At 40.0% G+C, this 23,457-nt stretch overlaps 1 protein-coding gene across 50 annotated transcripts in view; it reads left to right on the top strand.

Moving 5' to 3' along the window:
• SVIL (supervillin) overlaps positions 1 to 23,457 on the top strand; it is a 143,099-nt gene that overhangs the window by 24,329 nt on the left and 95,313 nt on the right. For 18 of the 50 annotated variants that reach the window (XM_075746449.1, XM_075746450.1, XM_075746457.1 and 15 more), the window contains exon 1: positions 10,881 to 10,967. The exons of 1 other annotated variant lie outside the window; for it this stretch is intronic. In XM_075746449.1, the coding sequence (XP_075602564.1) occupies positions 10,904 to 10,967 (64 nt within the window). In that variant the 5' untranslated portion in view covers positions 10,881 to 10,903. Of the gene's footprint in view, positions 1 to 2,517; positions 2,584 to 4,933; positions 5,024 to 10,875; positions 10,968 to 13,558; positions 14,158 to 16,035; positions 16,138 to 19,115; positions 19,187 to 23,457 lie in introns of those variants that run through there. 31 more of the 50 variants (XM_075746481.1, XM_075746487.1, XM_075746466.1 and 28 more) reach the window with 15 other exon arrangements.

Genomic DNA, 23,457 nt, shown 5'->3' on the forward strand with positions numbered 1-23,457 from the left:
CTGGAATAAGAAGTTTTGGCTATAAAATGACTGTGATGTAGAAAAGAAAAGGAATTATTATAGGTAAGATTTGACCTTTAGTGTTCTGGACCAGTAGCTAGAAATCCTGTTTCTTCTAGACTGCTTACCAAATTGCATGAAGGATGCTGTACTTTGTTACGACTTGTTTCTCCTCAAAAGCTATTGGTCCAAACCAACCAGCCACTCTCCCACCCCGGTCTGCCTGGGCTCTCTAAGAGGCCACCACCCAGGTGATTCTGAGAGCCCTGTGTCTTTCGTGAGTGAGGACCCATGAGGATTTTTGTATCACATTTCTAGCAGACTTTGTCTTGAGTCCTGGATACAGTAAGTAGATCTGAGTCAGCAGCTCTGTCCACATGCTCTCTGAAAGTCTGATGCAGAACCTGGGCTGATCTAATTGAGATCTGTCCGGCACAGGACTTGCCCAAGCCAAGTGTTCCTATTTGAAATGTTTTTTAACTGAGCTTTGTAGAACTGTAAGTAGGAAAAAATTCTGTACATCCAGATATTTAGGTGTTATATTAAGCTGGTGTTCAAAGTAGTTAAATGCAGCTTTGATGTAAATTATGTAAGCACAGCAGTAGCTTCACATCCTTAGAACAATTTAAGTTTTGTAGCTTCTTTTACCTGTGCTCCAGTTTTGTTAAACAACTGAGAGTAATCTTGCAAGGCCTTTCTGACTTCAGTCTGTTTTACTGCATGAAAATGTCATTCAGAGTGCTGGAAAAAATAATTTAAAAATGTTTTCTAAGGCTTTGAAGAGACTTCTGATGTCTTGAGTCTTTATTACACTAGAGGTCAGTGTATGACGGGAGCTTCTGTGAGGTGGTATAGAGTTTCTTGCAGAATCCTATTTCATCAGATTCGAAACCAGATTCTATGAGAAACTGTAGCCTACTACTGTGGAAAAAACTTCACATTAACATGTCTTATGATTTTGTTGGCTAAAGGGCTTTCTTGAGCTTCCTGCTTTTAATTCTCCTTGCTTAAGGAGTATTTGGCAAGTATCAATAACAGCACTTTGATGTGGTAACATGAATATGCTCCCTCAATTGTTCCAACGTGTGCCTTAAACATTCATCTTGCAGTGCAATAACATGACTTTTTGATTCAGATCTATTTCTATATGCCATGCTATTTATAGGAGTTATTCTTAATGTGCACTGTACCTATTAAGGGCATGGTGGGAGAATTGCACGTGCATCTATTATTCTTAGTGTAGATGTCAACTTCCTGAGCACTGAGCTGGTAATTTTCAGGTGAATGGCTTCACTTTTGGGCGTTGAAGGAACCATAGTCACGCATGATTCTATCATGATACTTGTAGAGATTGTCTCCTCAGCAGGTCATCTTCAGTTCTCCAGAAAACGAATTTCTTTAAACATCTGGAATGTGCAAAAGCAGATTGTTTCCGAAAACATCATTGGGCAGGGGGACTAGAACAGATGGTCAAACTACAACAGTGTTATTTGAGGTCAAATGGGAGAGAAATGTACTGAAGGAGAGTCTTGCTGACTGGAGCACAGTACATCACAAATGACAGTTTAAGTAAGATGGTGGAATAGAAAAAAAAATAACAGCAGGGTGGATTTGAGCTCTTGAATGTGTTTTCTAAGAGAGCTGGCTACAAACAAAAGTGCCCGTGTCCTGTTACTCTTGTGTAGGGTTCTTCAGAAATGCCTGGAAAACACAAAAAATAAGAACAAGGGATGTTAAGACTTTACAGGCTAGCCCCAGTATAGAAGGTGAGTGCAGGCATACAGCTAAATTTTGCTGCTCTTAAGTAATTTTCTGAGAGATGATAGTCTTTGTGGGTGGGGTGGAAGGGGGAGGGGACACTGTAAAAGCATAACCAGCAGTCTGAAAATCTCCTTTGCTCTTGGCTGCTGCCCAGTATGTTTTGTTACATACCTCTGAGCATTAAGAAGGATTACACCTCAGTTGAGATAGCGTGAAGGAGATGTTAGACTCTGGTTTAACTGAACTCTCTGAGGATTCGTGATTTCACAGGCACGTTGTTGCACTCCTCTACCTCCTTCCCAGGTTTTTCCAGGCTGCATTTTTTTTAATTCTCTGTAAGAAATGAAGATGTACCAAGGCTTTGCAGAATGGGGCCTTATCAAAACATCTTTAAGTTTTGTGGTGTCAGGCTTTGTTCGGTTGGGTTTGAAGAGCCTAAGAAGAGGATGGCTTTGCAGAACTGATGTGATGTAAGTAATTGAGCAATAAACAAAACATCCTAAAAATTTATTGTCTTTTCCTGTCCTTTTGACATTGGAAGGAAGCAACCTTAATTTGTTTCAGTGAAACTCTTTAAAGTCTATTCTGCACGTAAGGGTTCCAGAACTACAAGGCTTACCTTAAAGAAGAGAAGCTGTCATAGCTGCCCTGTAGCCAGCCTAGTGAATAACCTGGTGGGTCACCGCAGATTCTTGCAGAGCAGCTATATTTCTCTCTACTGTGCACATAGTGGCAGTCTTTCCTGGTTCAGTTTTCAGGTGTTAAAATGGCCTAAATAGTGATGTTATCTGCATCCAGAAGAATCTTTGTCTAGAAAAAAAAGTAAGTTTGTTTATTTTCCTAGATCAAATGTGATTAATCTTGTTGGCTAAACAGAAGCTATTATACACTAGTCCCTCTTTCTAGTTCATGGTATCAAGTATTCAAATAATATTTCTATGTCTGTCTTTCCTTCATGATGTACTGACTGATTCCAGGATCTATGTATTGTATAATAAAGCAGAGTCCATCAAAATGGCAAAAATTAGTATTTAGAGTGTCTTTTCCTGCTTTTGTTCTAAACTCTCAAATGCAGGAGTTATCAGATGTATGGTTCAAGGGGCTTGCCAGACACTTCTCAGATGAACTGGAGAGAGAGTGCAAAACATTACAGCTAAGATCAGTCTTTAAAAGGTTGGAATTCATTTGCCAGCTCTCGCATTTTGATTTCAATCTCAAAGGTTCCCTGGTAGGTGCTCTGTATTTCTTAGGCCTTGTGTTTGTCTGATCATGTGTTCTTGCCAAAACTTCTTGTAAGACTTCTGACACTAACAAGGCTGTGTAGAATATAGTGACATAGACAAATATAAAAAACCCCCCAACTCTGTTCAACTCACACCAGATATTCAAGGATCCTTTAAAAAGATAGGCTTTGACAGGCTTCAAAGCTGCAGACCTTCAAAACTGCAGCACTGTGGTCTTATCTCTCTTGTTCCAATAAACAAATGTGGAATTTGCCAAAAAAGAACAAATAATGAAATATGCTAGTGGAATAGTGGCAGTGCAGGTTTAATGCTTGCTGTGCATTATAAACGTCACATCTTCCCATCTCACAGTGGTTTCCAGGAAACCCATGAAGTAGTTGACCAAAACTCCAGATGGATTTCAAATCCTTCCCTTTCTGTCTTTTTAAAATGTTAGTATGTGAAGAGGAATAAGGTAGAAAAGGTAGCAGTAATCAGGTAGCCCCATGGTTAAGTAGCAAGAAGGGTTTCAGAAACTGAGCATTATGTGATGGTGGAGAAACTCGTTTTTCTTTCAACTACCCCTTGCTGACCATCTTTTTTCTTCAACTTTCGTACCAGAACGAAGTGAGTCCCCACTCGTTTACCATTCCAAAGTGCAGAATTGCTCATTTGAGGTGAATGAAAGTTGGAAATGGAAAACAATAGCATGTGGTTTACCATATTTTGGGAACTTTAGGCTAGTTTCCTGCCAGAAATACAAAGACAAATGCAGGTAGACTGTAAAAACTGGCTTAGTTAAAATGTATAAACTGCTGCATAACATTAGGGAGAAGACTGAATTGCTGCCTTATCTGTTCCGATGGACTCTAATGTAGTCAATGTTTGGGAGTTTGTTTGTCTTCTAAAATAAGAATTTTTCCCAACTCAGGCAAAATTTCTGTCTTTCTGTCTTTTCAATTAATTAATTATTTTTGTTTTGACCTCTTCTCTAGATGCTGTTATTAGTGTTTGACACATTCAGCAGCTGCAGGGGCAGCAGAGCAGTGACCTGACTGCCCTTAACAGTTGTTGCTCTGGTGACTTAGCATATCATGACTTCATTTTGTGCTTCTTGATAGATTAAAAAAGGAAGTTTAATAAAGCAGCTGTGAAAGTGAAAGCAGTATAGTTGGCACCTAAAAATATGTGCAGGTGAGCTGAACCTCACCCTGCGAGAATAAAAACGTTGGTTTTGCTACCAGCTATATTACAGGAGAGAGACAGTAATTATATTTGCCAAAGAAGAAAATAAAGCAGTTGTGGTTCAAGGTGTGAGGATCAAAAATCAGACCAATGTGGCAGGTGTTGCCTGTAGAGCTGGACTTGATAGGTCAGGTGCTGTCCACTGGTAGAGGTCTCAGGTCTGTCTCCTCATTGCTGTGTTTCTAGGAAGAGCGCTGGCTCTTCCAGTTGCATCCATTTATGTTTAAAGATTTTGAGGGTAATAGTCTTTTGGTAGATGCTGCTGTTTTGTCGTTGCCTTCAGTGCTGCTTGATCTTATTGAAAGGTGTAATACAGACTAGTATCTGTGAAGTGGTTAAGTGAAAGCTCAGCATTTTGAGAGAAATTGGTAGTTCCAGAACGTGTCTCATGTTAAAGGCTCAGGCTGTAGTCACTGAAGGGTCAAATTTCTTGGGGTTCCTAGAAAACTTGCAAGACCTCTCCTTCCCTGTGAATATAGCAACAGTCTATCAATAGCTGGGCTTTGAAAAGTGCTGTTGCTTGTGGTGATGATCTTATCTGTATGAATGGGCAAGGTCACAATATACTCTAAGCTGTTTCATTCCCTGTAGTCAGCCAGGTCATCCCCTTTGTGCAACTGCCTGGTAGTTGTGAAGTTGTTTTCATACCCTGGGATGTGCATTTGTGCTTCTTACCCATACTTTTTTGTGTTTGTTTCTCGTAGAAGGAGGGACTGCCTTTTGGATTGTGAGCCACTTGGACATGGTGATGCAGATCTACCTAGAGGGTCAGACCTGGATGGTTGGGATTTAAGGTGAGCCTGTGCTGAAAAATGGATGCAGATATGAACTATGGGTTGTTGGTTGTTTGGGGTGGGGTTTTTTGTTTTGTTTTGTTTTTCCCTGGAGTTGTTTGTGCCAAACGTTTAAAGAAGAATCTGTGTGTGCCTCCTAGTACATTTGAAGCATTAATAAGATGCAGTGCTACATTAGTTAAGATCCCAGAGTAGCCTTTGCATTCAGAAAAGCTGGATGGTATTTAAATACCTAGGAAAGGCTAATGCTGCTTTAAGAAGAAATGTTATTCGATATGAAAGCAATAATAAGAGTTCCCAAAATTTCATCTCAGCATGCACTGAGAGACAGCAGGCAGCTGAGATGGATCCCTTGTGCCAACCTTTCTATCATTCCCTCTTCCAATTGTTGTATAACAAAATAGCTTCAGCAATTCTAGACTATGGACAATTCCTTCAAATGTAACATTTTAATAATTCCAGATCTGTGGTCTATCTTTTATGGTGCTCACTCCTTATTCTGCAGACTTGTGGTGATGTATTTATGGTTTAGATTTGATTCAGTTTATTTTCAGTTCTCAGCTATGGGAAAGCATTTCCCTAAGCAAACAGAAACCAAGAACAAAAACGGATCTTTTTTTGTGCGTATGTTTGTGTAGCAGGTTCTGTCACTCACATAAAGGCAGAGCTTGTGTAGTGCATGGGATTAATCTTGCTCTTGGAGAATTAAGTAGCTTTTGTGAGCAGAGAGATGTGATTTCTTGGACATGATCAGGAATATCTCACTGGTTTGTGTCAGCAAAATAATGTATAGATGATATCGCTTAACTTTCTTAAAACAGGACTGATGTCTAATTCTGGCCATACTCCCTGGAAAGAGCTGTCATCCTACTATTTCTCTCACCACATGTAGCCTATGTTTTTTCTTGGAGGTATGGTAGGCACTGTTTCAGTTGTTGCTCAAAAACTATGTGAGAACATATGCCATCCAGAGGGACCTTGACAGGCTTGAGAGGTGGGCCCGTGCTAATTGCATGAAGTTCAACAAGGCCAAGTGCAAGGTCCTGCACATGGGCCGGTGCAATCCCAAGCACGACTATAGGCTGGGCGAGGAATGGATTGAAAGCAGCCCCGAGGAGAAGGACTTGGGGGTATTGATTGATGAGAAGCTCAACGTGAGCCGGCAGTGTGCGCTTGCAGCCCAGAAAGCCAACCGTGTCCTGGGCTGCATCAAAAGAGGTGTGACCAGCAGGTCGAGGGAGGTGATCCTGCCCCTCTACTCCGCTCTGGTGAGACCCCACCTGGAGTACTGCGTCCAGCTCTGGGGGCCCCAGTACAGGAGAGACATGGAGCTGTTGGAGAGAGTCCAGCGGAGGGCCACGAAGCTGATCGGAGGGCTGGAGCACCTCTCCTATGAGGACAGGCTGAGAGAGTTGGGCTTGTTCAGCCTGGAGAAAAGGCAGCTCCGGGGAGATCTAATTGCGGCTTTCCGGTACCTGAAGGGGCCTACAGGAGAGATGGTGAGGGACTGTTTGTCAGGGAGTGTAGTGACAGGACAAGGGGTAATGGGTTTAAGCTGAAGGAGGGTCGATTTAGATTAGATGTTAGAAAGAAATTCTTTACTGTGAGAGTGGTGAGGCACTGGAACAGGTTGCCCAGAGAGGTTGTGGATGCCCCATCCCTGGAAGTGTTTAAGACCAGGTTGGATGGGGCTTTGGGCAACGTGGTCTAGTGGAGGGTGTCCCTGCCCGCAGCAGGGGGGGTTGGAACTAGATGATCTTTGAGGTCCCTTCCAACCCAAACCATTCTAACCATTCTACGAACTGTTTTCCTTGCAACTTGCCATAGCTTCTGAAGGGCAGAGGAACACAGTGTAGAGTGGAAGTTTGAATAAAAGCTTATTTTGCTGGTTTTAACTTCTTATTTAAAAAAAAAAAAAATGTGAGGGACTGGGGACAGTGCTTACTCTTACACATGCTGAAGAGCTTGAAAAGTTAGAAGGGCTTGCAGTAGAAAAGCAAAACCTAACCTTGTTTCAATCCAATGCTCCTTGGATTTGGAGCACTGTCATGGAAAATCTTGATTGAATCTTGACAACTCTGAATTAAAGCATTTGTATAAAGTCTCCTCCAAAAATGTTTAGAGCAAGCATATTCTCATCACAGTGATTAGCTGTATACTTTCTATGCCGTGAATAATTTAATGAAGGTGAGCAGAAGTAGTCTTTTCTTGCAAGACTAAAGCAGTACTGAAAATTATGTGAACAGTCCTGTGAATTTAGGCTTTTAAGGGTAATAGGTACTTAAATAACTTCTTCCAGCAAAGACTCAAGTCAAGCCTCCAGAGAATTTCTTGCTGAACTTGCTTCTTATCATATACCATCATAAAATGGTTGTAACCTTCAGAAGATGATGCTATCAGACCATGTGGGTGGGTATTCTGGCTGTATTAAAAAAAAAATAAAAAAAAATCAACAACTAAAATCCACGAGGATTATTTCTGTAGACAATGTAAACAACTAGAGATTGTGCACAATTTACAGACTTAATGTGATTAAGGTAAGACATAGTTTGAGAAGGTCTGATAGCTAAACCACAAGCTATTTAGATATATAATCTTCAGATGAACATGTTTAAGTTTTTCCACAGCATCTTGAAATACTATGCAGTATTTACTGTACCCATAATTGGCTTATAATACATATATATAGTAAGCAATTAAAAAGACTTGAGATTATCAGACCATAGAAAGATGAAAGAAAATTGGTGATCTCTGCTGGAGTTGCCTCTGGGTAAGCTGTCCAGTTGACTTTAGAGGCTGGGAAATGTGCAAGGCATGATCAGATGAGTCATTTATACTCTTTTTTCGTATCATTCCAGTAGATACAGTTTATGAATAGGTATTTTGGTTTTGAGAGTTTTTTGGTTGTTTCTTGGTTTTGGGTTGGGGGTTTTTTTGGTTTTGTTTTTTAATTTACAGTGCATTGGCTTTGCTAGTAGCATTCCATTTATCGTGTACTACCTGTATTGTATAACTTCCACAAAAGACAGCAAAGCTTCATGTGCAAGTTCATGTGCTGTCCTGCTGGACACTTTAGCAGCCCTGCTAATACTGGCTTATTTTTAATTACAGAAATTTCAGCCAACTCTTGCTGTCTAGTGTAGCTTGCAAAAGAGTGAATTGTTTCATTTCTGCCATCTAGGATAGAATTGAAACACAGGGGATGCCTAGTTTTTATAAATCCCCTGTTAGTGCAGCAATATCTGTCAGGTTAGTGTCACATGTTGAACACCTGTGCTATGTTCTTTCTAACCCAGCTGGAAACTTCATCCTCTCCTTTCTGAGAATAAAGGCAAAAACATTTATTTCCTATTTATTTTCTCAGATGTCAATAAAACTGTTCCCTGCTACCATGGTTTCAATTCAGAATACTTTGTAAGATGAATTCTTAATGCTTGCACAGTTTTAAAAAATAATGCCATGCACTATCCCACAATCTCTTGCTGACCCAGAAATTTTTTGTGCCGTTTTGAGAACAGTTTGCTTGAACTTTTGCACTTTAGTGCTACAGAACAGTAGTACTAGACTTCTTGCGAAAGCCAAGCTTACAGGGAATGTCATCCTGTTAAAAGTGATTTGCTTTTATACAACATATGATAATACTTTTGTTAAAATGTGTATGTTTGGCATAGTACCTGTTGTGCCTAGTGTTCTCTGGCCATATTACTCATGCTCGGTTTGCGTGAGGATGGAAATGTTAGTGTTAGATTAGCCTGGTGTCTTACACAGAGAGTTGAGGTCCTCATTTGTGCTCAAAAGTGTACCAGCTCTTTACCTTCTACGTTGTTGGTAAGGACTGGTCTTTTGCTATTTTCTCCATACAGTTCCTCTCAGGCTTTTAGATTGCACTACTTCAAGGCATATTCAAAACTTTGATTTTTGTCATCGTGGATTTTTTTTTTTTGGTCTATTTGTTTAGAGCATTGGTAATTTTCAGTAAAGATATTGCCAGGTGAAAAAGGGTTCGATAGGGAGAGTGCAAAAGCATCTTCCTTACAGCTGCATCTCTCTTCAAATTAATAATTATTGGTAAGAAAGGAAGCTATGCCCGATGTCACTCCCAGATGTTTAACATGCATCTCTCCACATGGCCTGGGCTGTTGCCAAATGTCCTTAGCTATTTATTATGGTTAACAAAACAGCATCCTGACTATTTGAGAGTTGTAAACTTTGGATGAAACCACTAACCCATTCAGTCTGACATCCTTTCTGACACTGTGTGCTTCTTTCTCTAGTAAGGCTTTTGAGGAGCAGCCTGTCCACCTGGGTAATTTCTTCCTAATTTCCATTCAGTGAAAGATTTCAAGTTTGTTTCTAGGATCTGAATTACTCATGCCTCTTTCCAAAGCTTTTATTGCAGTGTCCTACTGAAAATACCAGAAATTTTCATCTTTAGGAATATTTTATTTCCCCCAAACTGTAATGACTCAAGCGTTTTGGTGAGAAGCCATGTGAAGCAAGAGAAGGTCAAGAAATCTGAGAAGTGATGACTCAATTGTAGTGCTTTTGCTAATTGCTTTGAATTGTGGATTCAAACTTCATTAATGGCTCTACAAACCTTGGTGTTCGAGACTTGTAACTGATACCTTTTCTAAAAACAGAGGGAGGGAGGAGAGGGAGAACTCTGTTTATTTCAACAACCACAAGTAACGCTTCCAAAATACACTTGCGGTTGTATCACAGAGTTATGAATCTTAGGTTATCTAGTGGTGACTAACATGGTGAGACAGTAGCCTAATATGTCCACGCTTTATTTAGAAAAGGTAGTTCTTATTTGAGACAAGGAACACCAGTGTTTCATTCACTGTGTGTGCTGAATCCCTAAGTACAGATATCAAGTCTGTCAGCACTTCACGCTGCAAGATACAGAAACTCGCTTTTCAGGGTCTGACTGCAAGTTCTTAAGGATTTTGCAGTACAGAAAGAAACAAACTCTTCTCCCCCTCCATCTTCTGTCCTTCCAAATGCACTTTTAAGGCTGCCCTGTGGTTTGATCAAAGCTAAGAAAGGGTTGTGATATCTCTTGATCAGATAGATTTTTTCACTTACATTGTGGTGAATATTTTTAGCACTGTATTATCTCACTGGAGTGGTGGTTCACAAATAGATTGTAACAGCTTTCTAAATTCTTCAGGTAGAGCCTAGATTATATCAGTCATTACATTTAGAGAACCCTACAGGATAAGAAAAAAATTACTTTCCTCATTGCAGAGTTTAACCTGCAGACTCTGGGTGTATGTCTTCAGTAAGACAGAAATCTTTTACTGTTCTGCCTATTTAAAAATAAAATGGAAGAGCAAATCCTCCTTGGGAAACCAGGAGACCCTCAGTTTTGGGAGTACATCCAGTTTGCATTGAAGATAAGCTGGGTTGGAGGGCATAGGCTTTGACACAGAACATGACTTTATTCCCATAGACAGACAGCGCAGCCAAACTGGGAATTACTGAAGTCTGTGGGATTGTCCTCCCTGATTTTGCCCCCTTCTCATTGATTCAGAGCGCAGGGAATTGCTTGGCCCTGTGGCAATAACACCAATTGTAATGTGCATCTGATAGTGAAAGAATGAATGGTTTGTTCTCCTATAAAGACAAAAAGTATTTGTGTTGGGGTTTTTTGTTTTTGTTTATTTTTAAGATAAATAAAAAATCCTCTGTGGGTCATGTTAGGCTCTCACAGAAACTTGGATATGCTAAATGAGTGTGGTTGCCTAGCTGAGCCAATAGGGATGGCCAGGCACAGGCAACACTTTTATCCCATGAGAGGGAGGAGGGGTGAATGAGCTAGAAGATATAAGCTGAAACAAAGCCATGCTGTCCTTCTGAGTCATTCGCACACACTGGATGGGTAAGGCTTCCTGCTTCCTGGGACACAGAAGTGGGGTCATGATTCTAACAATGGATGCTGGTAAGTCACTTTTTGTTAAATTTGTCTGACTTTTTTTTTTCTTTTTTTTTTTCTGGGAAGTCCCCCACAGCTGAAAAGAAGATATCTGTAAATGGGGAAGCTGAATTGTTAAATAAATACATGCTTACTCCAGACTTCCCAAGCTGTGTGCACTTAACTGTGTTACACTGGTGTTATTTCTTGACTGTTACTCATTGAAGCGCATATCCTCTCTTGCAATGCAAGACCTTGGTATCAAAGTGTGTCTGTTAATTTGTACTTCTGTCTTAATTGGGACAGAACCTGTGGTCTGAGAAGTGTGTGTTGTCTCAGTCTCTTTGATAATATTGATGATAGTCTTTGGAAGATGCATGCTAGATCTTACGTTTGCTGTAAAGAGCTAGTGGTGAACAAATGTATTGGCTGTGCCTTCCTTTACTTTTGTGTTTGCAGAAATTTTGTATTGGGGAGGAAGAGGGAGAAACTGCTGCATTTCTTTGGTAGTCAGTTCTGCTTTGTGTGTTTATAGCCAAGGAAGTCTATGGGAAAACAGCACACACAGGATCTTTTTTTTTTTTTTTCAAATTAGGTGCCAAAGTGAAATCTTTAACACAGTTCCTTGTGTGATAGGGAGAATGAACGCAAACAGTAAGATGTTGAGTGGTTTCTATAAAAGAAACAAGCACTCCCAGTCCTGCTCCTTGAGAGGGGGTGTGTTTCCATGTCATAACTCGCATCCTTCAAATACCACAGTAATAAAAAGACCTCGGACTTTAAATGGTTATGGATAGGGCATAAAGCACCAGTGGTTGTGCTCTGGAACCATGCACTTTCTCTTACCAGTTGCAAGCATGCCTGCTGCATTTTTAAGAGTTCTGTTGAACTTTTGTCAGCAGTTGGTTCAGCTACTTTTTTTTTCACCACAGTGCAGAAGCATAATGTGACAAGCTCTGCAAGCCATGTTCAAAGTGATAAACTTATTCAGGCAGATCTTGCTGGTCTGTTTTATCTCCTTGTCACATGCTCAGTTTATTCCCTGCTAACGAAAACTTCACTGTTCCCTGTGCACCTGAATTGATTCAGTTAGGCATTTGCTAGGGCTCAAAGGGAAAACTCGGTGCCTTCTTACAGCTCTTTGACTTCTCTGTGACTTCCAGAAGGTGACCCAGTTGGGTTCTTTGTGCACAATTTAGAGGAGATAGCAAACCACTTCATTTAACCCACCCGCACTTAATTGAAGTTGCTTTCTCATCTGCTGTGTTGGCAAGATTGAAACCAGTGATTCTCTGTGTTCAATGTATGTTACATGCTTTCAAATCAGTTAAAACCCAGACCCTTTAACAGAGATGATAAAATTTAATGCAGACTCAGAGAGGAGTAGAATGGCTGACAATTTTCCATGATATGGAGGATGATGATTTTTGTATTTTGACCCTTTCATTAGAGTTGTTTCTAGAGGAGCCAAATTTCCGGGCCTTCTTAAAGCAGTTTGAATATTGGGAATTATCAATCTCCTTCTCTCCCTGCTTGTACAAGAAAGACTGTTGCCTAGATAGTCTGTCATGTCCAGTATTATAAGAGGATGCCCTGGCAATGTTCAGGATTTACGTGCTGGCGGGAGATAGGGATCCAGGCTTTGCCCACAAGATGCTTCTTCCCCTTTGAAGTACCAGAGTTCCTGTACTGCACTGGAGTAATTTATCTCTTTGTTTTGGAAAGACTGTGGAGATATTAATAATAATGATTTTAAAAAAATCTTTTATTTGCGTATACTCATGTTTTGTGATTTCTTTACATTGTGAGGTGACCCATAAAGATAACGCTGCTCACCTGTGTTTCACTGGATCTAAACCTGTATCTTTCCCCAGAACATTGTCATTGCACTGTTTTCTCAGGAATTGCTGTGCTCCAGTAGTCCTAGTGGTTACTTTCGGAGTTATCTTGACTTGTATGGTCAGTAAATATACATTTTGGAAGGTCCTACTTCCTTAAGAATTCTTAAATTATAGTTCTCAGCTTCTTTGTGGGAAAATGGTTCTAACTACCTGAAAGGAAACATTGTAATACAAGGATTTATAACTGTGAGTTCTAGTACTTCCCAAATGTATTTGTTACAGAAAAAATATGCAAGCAATTCAGTGCCTTATGCCTTAATCTGGGACACAGATAGTTTATCTGCTTGGTTTTGCCCACCTTTTAAAGCTGAGCTTGCTGTTCTTACAGTTTGAAAGAAGCAAACAGTTGCATGTTTGCATTACAAGTCAGGGCTGATTATTTTTTTTAATGAGCATCAAATTCTTAAGCTGTTTTCTAACAGAACAAAACTTCTGTTCCTTAAAATAATTCTCAGAATACTTGTCCACTTTTTTTCAGTTTTTATTAAGTGCATTTTGTTCTGCTGCATTTGTCTTTGCAGCTTTTAATTTCTCACAGGGCAGGACTAAAAATGTTTTGGATAGGGGGGAGTAAAGAGGAGAGCTGCAAGATAGAGTTGACAGTATAATTGGATTTGAAGCAGCTACAGGCTGGGACTGTTGCAACAGCTGATTTGATCCTTCTGAGTTTCAAGAGCTATTTATGGTAGATTAGCTGTATCAAAGCTCTACTGTTCCAACCATAAAAGGTTGGTCCTATGTGAAGTTGCCACACTGCATTTGGCTTAGTCCTCTGAAGTTGGAGAGCCTATAGTTTTTTATGTGGATAAATCCAGTGATGGATGGAAATACTAAAGGCAGATCAAGGAATAACATTGTTGAGGACTTCAGATGGCAGCGAACTCTTAAAAGGAGATTTTCACTAATAAATTTTTTGCTCTAATGTTTGGAATCAGCACTTAGATATAGCTCCTGCATATTTACTGCATTTGGTGAACGCATGCTTTTAGGAAAGCGCTGTTCTAAATTTATCTGACTTATCTGAATCATCTTGACTGCACATGTACTTGCCAGCCTTGCATGTTGATATTTGGTAACTTTTGTGAAGTCAGTTTTCTGTTTTCTTAGTGGGTGAGTGTTAGGTCCTTTGGAAAGGAATCTTAGCTGAAGTGAGAAACTTGTCTAAAACAAGAATTATGAAATTCCTGGCTAAAGACAGCTTCAGGTGTTATCAATAACTATTTTGAGAAGACTTTGACCCCTTCTGCTGCATCTGTACCTTCTTTCTTTCATCCCTTGTGTAAAGGCAGACAAGTGGATTTTTACAGGATTCTGAAGTAAGTAGCACCTCATTCAGAGAGCTTGCACATAGTCGCTTGAGCCAGTTGTTTGAGAATATTTGCGGCTTTGTCAGGTTGAAATGTGAGTGGGTTTATTCCAGCCTGTGCATGCCAGTCATTCAGCCTTCCTTAAGGCATTTTGTGCTTTTATTCTCGTGATTTTGCTTAGAGGATGAGTTCATTCTGCTATGAATGGAAAGTCCTGTTGCTGGTTAGTTTGTGTGTGAAATGTCTGTCTTTTCTTTTTCCGTTTTGATATGTTAACCTTAGCCATAGTACTACAGGCAGCTATAAGAACACTTCTATAAAACCAAAATTTTTCAGTAGTAATTTTCTCATGTGTTTAAGAAGTTCTATAAACACATGTGAATACTGTTGCATTGGATAAATCTGTTGTATTTTGAGACTTGGAGTGTTCTGAAGAAAGCTTCCTCCAACTTTCCGTTCTCTTATTTTTAAACGTTGCAAGGATGCCACAGGTGAAAGTTCCTGGCAATGTTTTACCTTCCTCTCCTGCAGCAGTATCAGCTGTTAAGGGGGGGGGGGGGGGGGAGCATACAGGGCAGGGAGTGGGAAGAGGAGGCTCCTTGATTCAAGGATGTTCCAGGTGTTGTATTTTAATTTCCAGAAACACAAGAATAGTGTCCTTGCCAAGGAAATAAGTTTTCTGATTTTCAGTTTCCCTTTGAGGAACTAGCAATTTAAGGCCATCTTCCATTTTCTTTGGATTACAGATCTGTATTTCTCTGTCAAATGGATCTAGACTTTTTATTCTGAATTATATAAACCTGTGTTTAGCCTAGAGAATACCAGAAGACAGAACATGCCTGGAGAGTTACTGTTTAAAAGCTACTTTATCAGTTTAAAGATAGGAATATTTTATTGGAATAAAACTCATATATTTAATCTTTCTCACACAGACCTTGTTAGATATACATTTAAATACTCACTTCTATCTGCATATTTTATAGGAGATTATATCCTTCTTCCTGCAGAGGCAGTGACGGTTAGGAAGAAACTGCCCAATCAGTATCTCCCTTCAGATAGCCTGTTAATTTTTTACTTGGATTAACAGATGTGCACTTCAGTTTTATACCTGACTTTAAAGTGTTTTTACATTGCTTCCAGTAAAATTAGTATTTTTAATAGGCATCCTTTTTTATATGATCTGATTTTTTTTATACTGTGCTACTTGCATTTTAAAAAGCCAGTTGGCATAAATTGCTCAACCATTTTAGCATGCAGTTTTGTGCTCTTATAAACGCCTTATATCATCTCAGTGCCTTAAAAGCCTTAAAACAGACCACAAGGACATCAGATATGGAAGTTAGGTACCCCAGCATCTGCAGAAGAGGAGGAAGACACTGTTAAAGCTCTTAATTTGAGTTTCAGGTTCAAATACACTAGGGTGTCATACAGGAAACATTTTGATTGATGAGAAGTAACAATATCAGCTCCTCTTTGTGCAGCAGATGCTTAAACTTCTTGGAACAGGTAAACTTTCTTCCCTGCTATCTCTGAGGAATTAGTCAATTTAAGCATTAGTTCTACCTTTTCCAGTGCTGTTTTGTCTTGATTGCATTGCTAAGTTATATTCTTAGCAAAAATTTCCAGTGGGAAGGAGGATTTCAGATTTCTAGGAGCTCTATTCAAAAGGACTATCGCTTTGTACTTGACATTTCTTTACTAAATTCCTTGTATTTGATAGTTTGTATGGGATAAAGGTAGTGGGAACAGGCAAGCAGTTTTAATCTAGTTATGCCACTTTTACTTTTTATACAGCGAAGAGAGATTACACTATATTTATACGCAGAGCTCCCCAAAACTATCTAGTTGAGAAAAAGTGAAATGGTAGTACACATTTCTTTTTCACAGCGAGTCAAGGTAGACTCGGAGATGGTGGAGTTGAGCCAATTGTGACCAAAAGATTTCCAGGCAGTTCAGAGGAATCTTTTGCCAGTTTTCTGCGTGGAAAGGGTATGTGCGTTATCCTGCATACATTGTAACGTATCATGAACCAAGAGTTCTCTCTTGTTTGGATTTATGTTGATGAAGTGGTTTGAAAACTTTATATAGTCTTAGTATATTTGTTTATGCAAAACATTATTAAGAATGTGTAGAATTTGTGGTTTGTGGGTTTGGTTTTGACAATGCAGCATTGTCATTTTCCTTGCTTAGAACACGTTCACAGGATCGGTTCTTGTCTATGAAGCCTTTCATATAATGACCGTAGATGAAAAAGGCACAAGCTTATTTACTTTAAATTGCCATTGTTTCAGTTCATGTTTGTTCTCCAAGGTATTAGCTGTTGTGCATGACAATTTCACTACAATTTTGAAGGGGCAAAAGCTCCGGAATAGTTTGCAGTAACAGGGTGGCTGAGATCATTCACTTTGCAGAGGCATCGTGGTTTGCAGTGTGTTTTCTTGCGGAATGTATAGGCTTCTGTTTACAGAGAAGCCTCCCGTTGGCATAATGGCGGGGAACAGTGAGCTCTCAAAGGAAGCAGTGTGCACAATGGTCTCATGTTATTAATTCACTGTTTTTGCTACTTTAGCAACTAGGCACTTTAGAGTTAACAGACACATTGGAAGGTCGTGATTTTTAATGAGCAAAACATGTCCTAGTTGGAATCTGCCTTAAGCAGATAAGAATGCATTGGGTAACTGGTGATAAAAATGCTTCTGATGTCACTTACTCATGTGGTAATATGTTGGAGGGAGTCTTTCAGTAGAGAGGGTACAGCCGTTATACATTTGGTCTTTGCTGATTGATTTGGATTTAGTTGATGGGATGGTCTCTCTTTGCTCTAATGATGACAGTTTTCAGAGTTTAAAAAAAAATAAATCTGTAAAGTCAGATTTCAAAGACCTAGATTAAAATAATTCAGATTTCCAGGCATGTGTGTCTTCAGGTATACAAAAAAGCATCATGATGAACATGGACGTGAAGCATTGTGTGTTGTAATAACTAAGGCATTTCTAAACCAACTTGAGGCTCCATCAGACCCTTACGCAGGAAGTATGTAATTTCCCCACAGAACTGAGCTGTTTGATGCCAAAAGCTGCCATGCTGTTACTGGTTGTCTGTTACAAAGGAACTGCTTTCAGGTGTTAGTGGAGAGATTGTGTGCCAAAGTACTGTGAGAAGTTAATAATACTTCCATGGAGTTAATGACTGCCAAATGTGCTCCTCATGGCTTATACCTGTAAAACTCTTGGCAGTCAGCAAAGACCTGCAGGATTTCATTCTTGCTTCGTTATATCAGCCTTAGATTTAGACAAAATGACTGTCTATTCCCTAAAATAAAACAAAGCTAGCACTGTCTCCTATTAGCTCTCTGCAGAAGGAGAGAGGAGTGTGGATTAATGTTTCAAAACAGTTGCACCAAATGATCTAGGGAATATGCAAGTCATATGTGCTTCACATGTGACATTTTCAATCTTACTCTTTCTGACAAGAAGCCCAGTTAACCCTCAGAGACATCTAGAACAACTCTTTAACACTTACAAACAGTTGGGGCAATTTTCTGTCAGAATGAAAACAAGGACAGTATTTCAATGTTGTTTTCCATCAAGTGCCAACTGGTGCCAAAACCAAGGTGAGATCCTACTGGAAGCAGTGTTTCAGTCAGCTGTTAGCACTCCGGCGGTGACTAGGGGTTGGAAATGCTAACCTTGTAGCCACAAGTTAGGCCTGGGACCTGAGACCTGGATTCACTTGGCTTTGGTGTCAGTCATCATAACACCTGCCTGCCTTCAGCTCCCAATAAAAAAACCTTGCCTGATTTGTTAACACAAGCAACTGGAGCTGAACACCCGAGGCACTTGTTGCTCTAGCAGCACTGGATTTTCACTTTTTGTTCTTCTTCATTGTGAAGACAAGTAGCTATTTTCTGCAGAGAGTAAAGCTAACCTTGAATGATATATTTCTTATTGTAGTCAAACCATCCAGGGCATAGAACTCATTTGAAAGAAACAAACTCAAGGATTCAGTGTTGGTAATTCTAAGCAACATGATAAACTCTTGAAGTTGAAGGAAATGAAGCTTACTGCATGCCTTAAAAACCCTAACTAGAATGAGTTTATACTAAAACTACTTAAAAAAACCCCAAACCCATATGCCAGCTCTCTGAGTTGCACTCAGTGAAACCTGTGTAAATTGTACAAGCTGACTTTGAAAACGTAGCTCAGCCCCCATCCTTTCATTCTGATTGGGTGGTTAAGGGTTGTCTTTACAAGGAAGGAATCGTTCATAGCTGGAGGTTGTGTTTCGGAACAGGAAACTTCATTTTATAACTGTAAAATGAACTCAAGTCTTTAAAGGCTGCTTTACAGGTTTACATACCAAATTCTCGAATTGAGGTTTCTCATGTTTTCTTACTTCCATTTCTTACGAAATTATCAATGAGGAAACATTAATAGAAAAAAAATATATAAAATAGCACAGAATAAGTTTTGGTTATAGACCTCTACATACTAAAATATTCTGATTATCAGTACACAGATATCTAAAGGTATTCTACAAAAGTAATTGTGGCAGATGCAATTTCAATATTGTCAAAATGCATTTGCCAGTTTATATGTGCAAATATTGGAGTTGCGGATGTTTTAACGGTTGCTTTGTTAGTATTTGGGGTGGGGTGAGTCCTGCTGAACTGAGTAATTAACACAAAAAAGTTCTTGTACTTCTGCAAAAAATCAAGAACACAGCACTTTCAGTCAACATTAACCAACTGTACTGAGAATGAACAAAACCACTAGAAAGTTTTTGGTAGTCAGTTCTGCTTATACAGCAATCATCTAGAATTTGTGCTGCAACTGGTTACAATTATTTTGTACCCGAAACACTAGTGAACCTGAACACCTCTGGAAGAAATGTATTCTGTTTGCAAAAACTGTTTGTATTTGGTGTGTAGACAACTTTGATGTTTCTTTCCTTGTTGAAATTTCTAGAAAGGATAAGGGTCTTTTGGCTTATTCAGAGCAAGAAAGACTACCTGAACTAACCATGTATACTGACACAGGTAAGGTAATTTAATTTTCTGAAATGCCATGTAAATCTACCCTTTGCACTTCCAGGGGTTTTGGAGGAGTATGGATCAGGCAGTTTTAAGGGTACATATATATTGTGTACATGTGTCTAAAGGGCAAACAGACTTACGCGACTGTGTTGCCACTTTCAGCAGATGCGAGTCATGCAGTGAGGAGCCAGGCAGGCTAACAGTGCTGATGCCAGGAGGATTGGCTTGGAGGGATCTACATCAAGTCTTCATCTCGCTACTGACTGTCATGTGTATTTGAAGAGTGACCTGTCCAGATGGAGATTTCATGTAGATGGAAATGGGATATTTAAGCTGTAGAAACCTGGTTAGGTTAGGTTCTTTGAAAGAATAGCAAAGAATTGATTATCTTGAAGTATCTCAGAGCACAAAAAAACCCAGATTTGATGATTGTGGTCACATGTAGTGTATTGTGCCAGATAAGAGAGAGAAGTGTTGAACTCAGAGGAACTCTGGTAACTTAGAGCTGTGAAGTGAAAAAAGCTCTTAGACATGCAAATGGTTGGCATTTCTTTTCTGACCAGAGGCTGGAAGCCTTTGCTGATCAGTTATTAGATGAAGTCACAACCATTTATGTGTAAGGGTTCTGTTTAGGTGGGCACAGGAAATATGATCCATCCTGGCACTTAGTCAGAGCCATAAAGGCTTAGATTTTCCAGTGTTAATCATGTTTCTGGCTATTTGGATTATGTATATGTGCTGGCTATTAGGATTTGTAATGGTTGAGTCAAAGGAGAAAACATAGCATCAGCACGCTTCAGTCCAACATTTTGTTCCCTGAGCTAATAATGTGTGTCCAATGTATTAACTGGGAGGATTTATAGCAATTACTAATTGCAGAAAAAAACATAAAATAATTGATAGGACTTTGTGTTCTTCATAGCTACCCTGCTTTAAACAAGGGAGGTCAAGAGCAGCCTTGCTGTTCGCTTGCTTGTAGACTGGTGTTTAGAGCTGCCTTGAAATGGGTTCAGGTTTCAGGCTGGTGAGTTTCAAACTGAGGTCTCCTCATTTCTTTTGGAAATAGCTAGGCAATTCGGACACCGTTGGGTGAGGCCAGTCACGTTCTTTCCTACTACTGTCAGGAATGATGGTTGCTGCCCACCTATGTTAGACACTTAGGCACACCTACTGGGTCATGTTCCTGCAAATGTTAAGGCTAGGGATACCAAATTCTTCTGACTGCTTTGATCAGCTTTTAGTTAGGTTTGGATTGGCAGATGGGAACAGTGGAAGTGGCAACCTCACTTTAAAACATCGGTTCAGGAATCCCTCTCACTCACCCTGCCATTCCCAGTTTGCTCCTGAACCAGTCTCTCTGTGTGCGTCAGTTGGCTACACGGCCACACAGATTGGGGAACTGCTCTGTCTGAGAACTTTTTTCCCTTCCTCTCTAGCCCCATGAGTTCCCCAGTCCTGCTCGCTATGACAGTGCGGCTGGGAGGAGTTGGGGTTAGAAAAGAGCTGCTCAGTGTGGGGAGGGAGAATGAAGAACAGGTGAGTAGGGAACACTTGTCTTGGCTCTGAATAGATGGCAGGAGAAGGGACAAAAACTGTGGGTACTGTGACCTGTGAGGTACCTCAGTGCTTTGCATTGCTTTCATCACATCATGTGGATTTTAGTATTGAAATGTTTGCAACTCGTGGTCTGTCGTACTCATCATAGTCTCACCTTGCTTGATTTAGAGGCTTAAACAAACCATAGTAAGGCAGGTAGGACAAGGTGTTGTCCGAGTGTTGTGCTGATATTCTTATGCCAAAGAGAACTTCTCTCATATTTTAAGACACCATATTGAATCTTGGAACAAGCCTACTGTGTTTTCTTCTAGCCTAGTGTTAAAATTGCCCGGTTGTCTATTAGTCTCTGTGCCATGCTTCTGAAAGACTGTCGTGGGGCGCTTAAGTCTGAACAGTGTTTTACTTGAAATTAGTTAGTTCTGCAGCTTTCATTTGAGACGAAGGTAAAATTTTGTCTTGAATTATGAAGGCTTATATACTGCCTGTGCTGGGTTGTTTGGACTTAAGTAAAAATAGGTGTAACAAAAGCTAGGACATAATTTTGAAGTGCAGCTACAAAAGACTTATCTTGGATATCACAGGAACTTTACAGGTTGATTGAAGGAAGCACAGAAGTAGCTAGTTTGTAATGAAACATTAAACAGATGAGTATGTCTGAAATAAACCTAGGTCCAGTAATTGAGTAGACTTTTATGAGTGACTTGCAATTGCTTGTGATGATACTAGACTGAATGCAGACAATGAAATGTCATGACAACGCAACTCTGTGGAAGTAATTGTCAGGAAAAAAAGTGACTCCATGCACATTCCTCTTGGCAAATACTTAAGATAAATCAAGAACTATTAGGCTTAGTTGCCCGAGCTTGTCTTCCTGGCATCTCAAGCAGCCTTCCACAGCAGGCAACTTGCTCCCTATGCAAGACTTTGGAGGGACAGAGAGAGAGAGAGGAGTGAAAGCAGGAGTTGAGAGACATCGAGGATTAGGGACCAGGCTTTGAGACTGAAACATAGACCTGGTTTCAAGGAGAACCAAAGGAAGTACTTAGAGAAGAGGAATGCTCTCATGCTTTTGTTTTTACTGTCTTGATTGGATAAATGGGCTAGTTTAAACAGGATCTTCGGGTCACCTCTCTACTGGGAACAGACAGGATTGATATGCTGGGATAATAGTCTAAGATTTAATCTGAGTATTGCATCATGGGATTACACCCTAGGAGGTGTAAATGACTAGTTCTCAATATGACTTCACTTACGTGTTGTGTACTCTGACAATGCCTCATTTGGAACCTCAGGATATTTTATTCCTTATTTATAGCTTTGATTCAGTGGCTGTGAAACGCAACCTGCTGCTCTACTGCATAATGCAAAAAATGGTTTGAGTTGAAATCAACTCTGGATTGATTAACACTAATATATCACTTCTCTTTTGCAGCGTGTGACAGTTGAATTACCAAGTAGTTTTTTGGTGTTTGCATTGCTTCCGAAAAACCTGTATTTTTGTTCCCCTATTAGCAGGGGAGCAAAACTTAAGAGCAGCCACTGCGTGTTCCAAAACTGGTAGGCTGAAACCTAATCATGAAAATGGATGCAGCTGAGATGCATCCTTCTGCCTGCAAAGGGATGCTCTGCTGCAGCTCCTGCTGGGCAGACGTGTGTGAATCTTCCTGACACAGAGGAGTAATTTTGTCAGTTCGCTGGGGGTTCGCTGTACTCAGTAGAGTACAGTAAAAAACAATGTAGTTGGTGGTACTGTTCCCATGGCCATCAAGCCATACTCCCTGTGGGTGGTCTAGCAAGGCAGACAAGCTCTAAGCATTTGGAAATATTTACATAATTCAGGACCCTGACCCTGGCCAATGTGGCTGTATATCCTACAAGAGTATCGGGTGCCAAAAAAAATTGGGCATTCAGCTTTACCCAGCTGATCATGTTTTTTCCTTGTAGCTAAAAGTCCTTCCTAGAACCACCTGCCAAGTGTTGTAGCTGTTGAGCTTTAAGGGTTGACAGCTACCCAAACCTGGTTTTGTTGCAGGCTAGAGATTTAGCTTGCAAGTCACTGAAAAGAAATAAATAAATGGGACTTGAGTTTTGCAGGGCAGACTTGGTTTGGCTTTTTTCCCCCCTCCTTTTGGAGCTCTTAGAAAAGCCAAAATCGAGCTTTAACTCAGGGGTTCTTGAAGTAAATTATTTAACCACGTGTTGTTTTTTAAAATAATAATAATATCAAAACTCCAATTCTGCTTCTAAAGGAGATCTCTTTTAAGCAAAAGGTCCCCCTTCCCCCCACCACCGCGAAGGATCTATCCCTGTTAGTGCAAACAGGCAGCTTGTGACTTTGAAAATAGTTCTTTGTGTTCTGAAGACATAGCATAAATTATTCCCCCCCTCCCCAAAGAAGGCTGGGAAATAAAAAACAAGGCCAAATAGCCTGGTTTCTCTCCAGAAGCAAACCAGAAATACTGTAATTCAACCGCAGTTATGTTGTGCGTGCTGTACCCTGACCAGTGTCCAGGACTGCCTGTAGTACAAAGCTTTTCACCAGGTTTTGGTAAGAATTTACAGTTCTATTCCCAAACACCAGTCTCTGGCCAAAGCTGTGGCCTGGGAGATAGAGGAAGCATCAAGTGAAAAATTGCAAGTGATGATGTTCTGTAAAGCCATTTTATTTATGGTACTTTAAACTTTCTGGACTGGCCAATAGGCTATTGTATCAGTCA

This window comes from Balearica regulorum, chromosome 2 (assembly GCF_011004875.1).
Source record: "Balearica regulorum gibbericeps isolate bBalReg1 chromosome 2, bBalReg1.pri, whole genome shotgun sequence".
NCBI classification, from domain to species: domain Eukaryota; kingdom Metazoa; phylum Chordata; class Aves; order Gruiformes; family Gruidae; genus Balearica; species Balearica regulorum.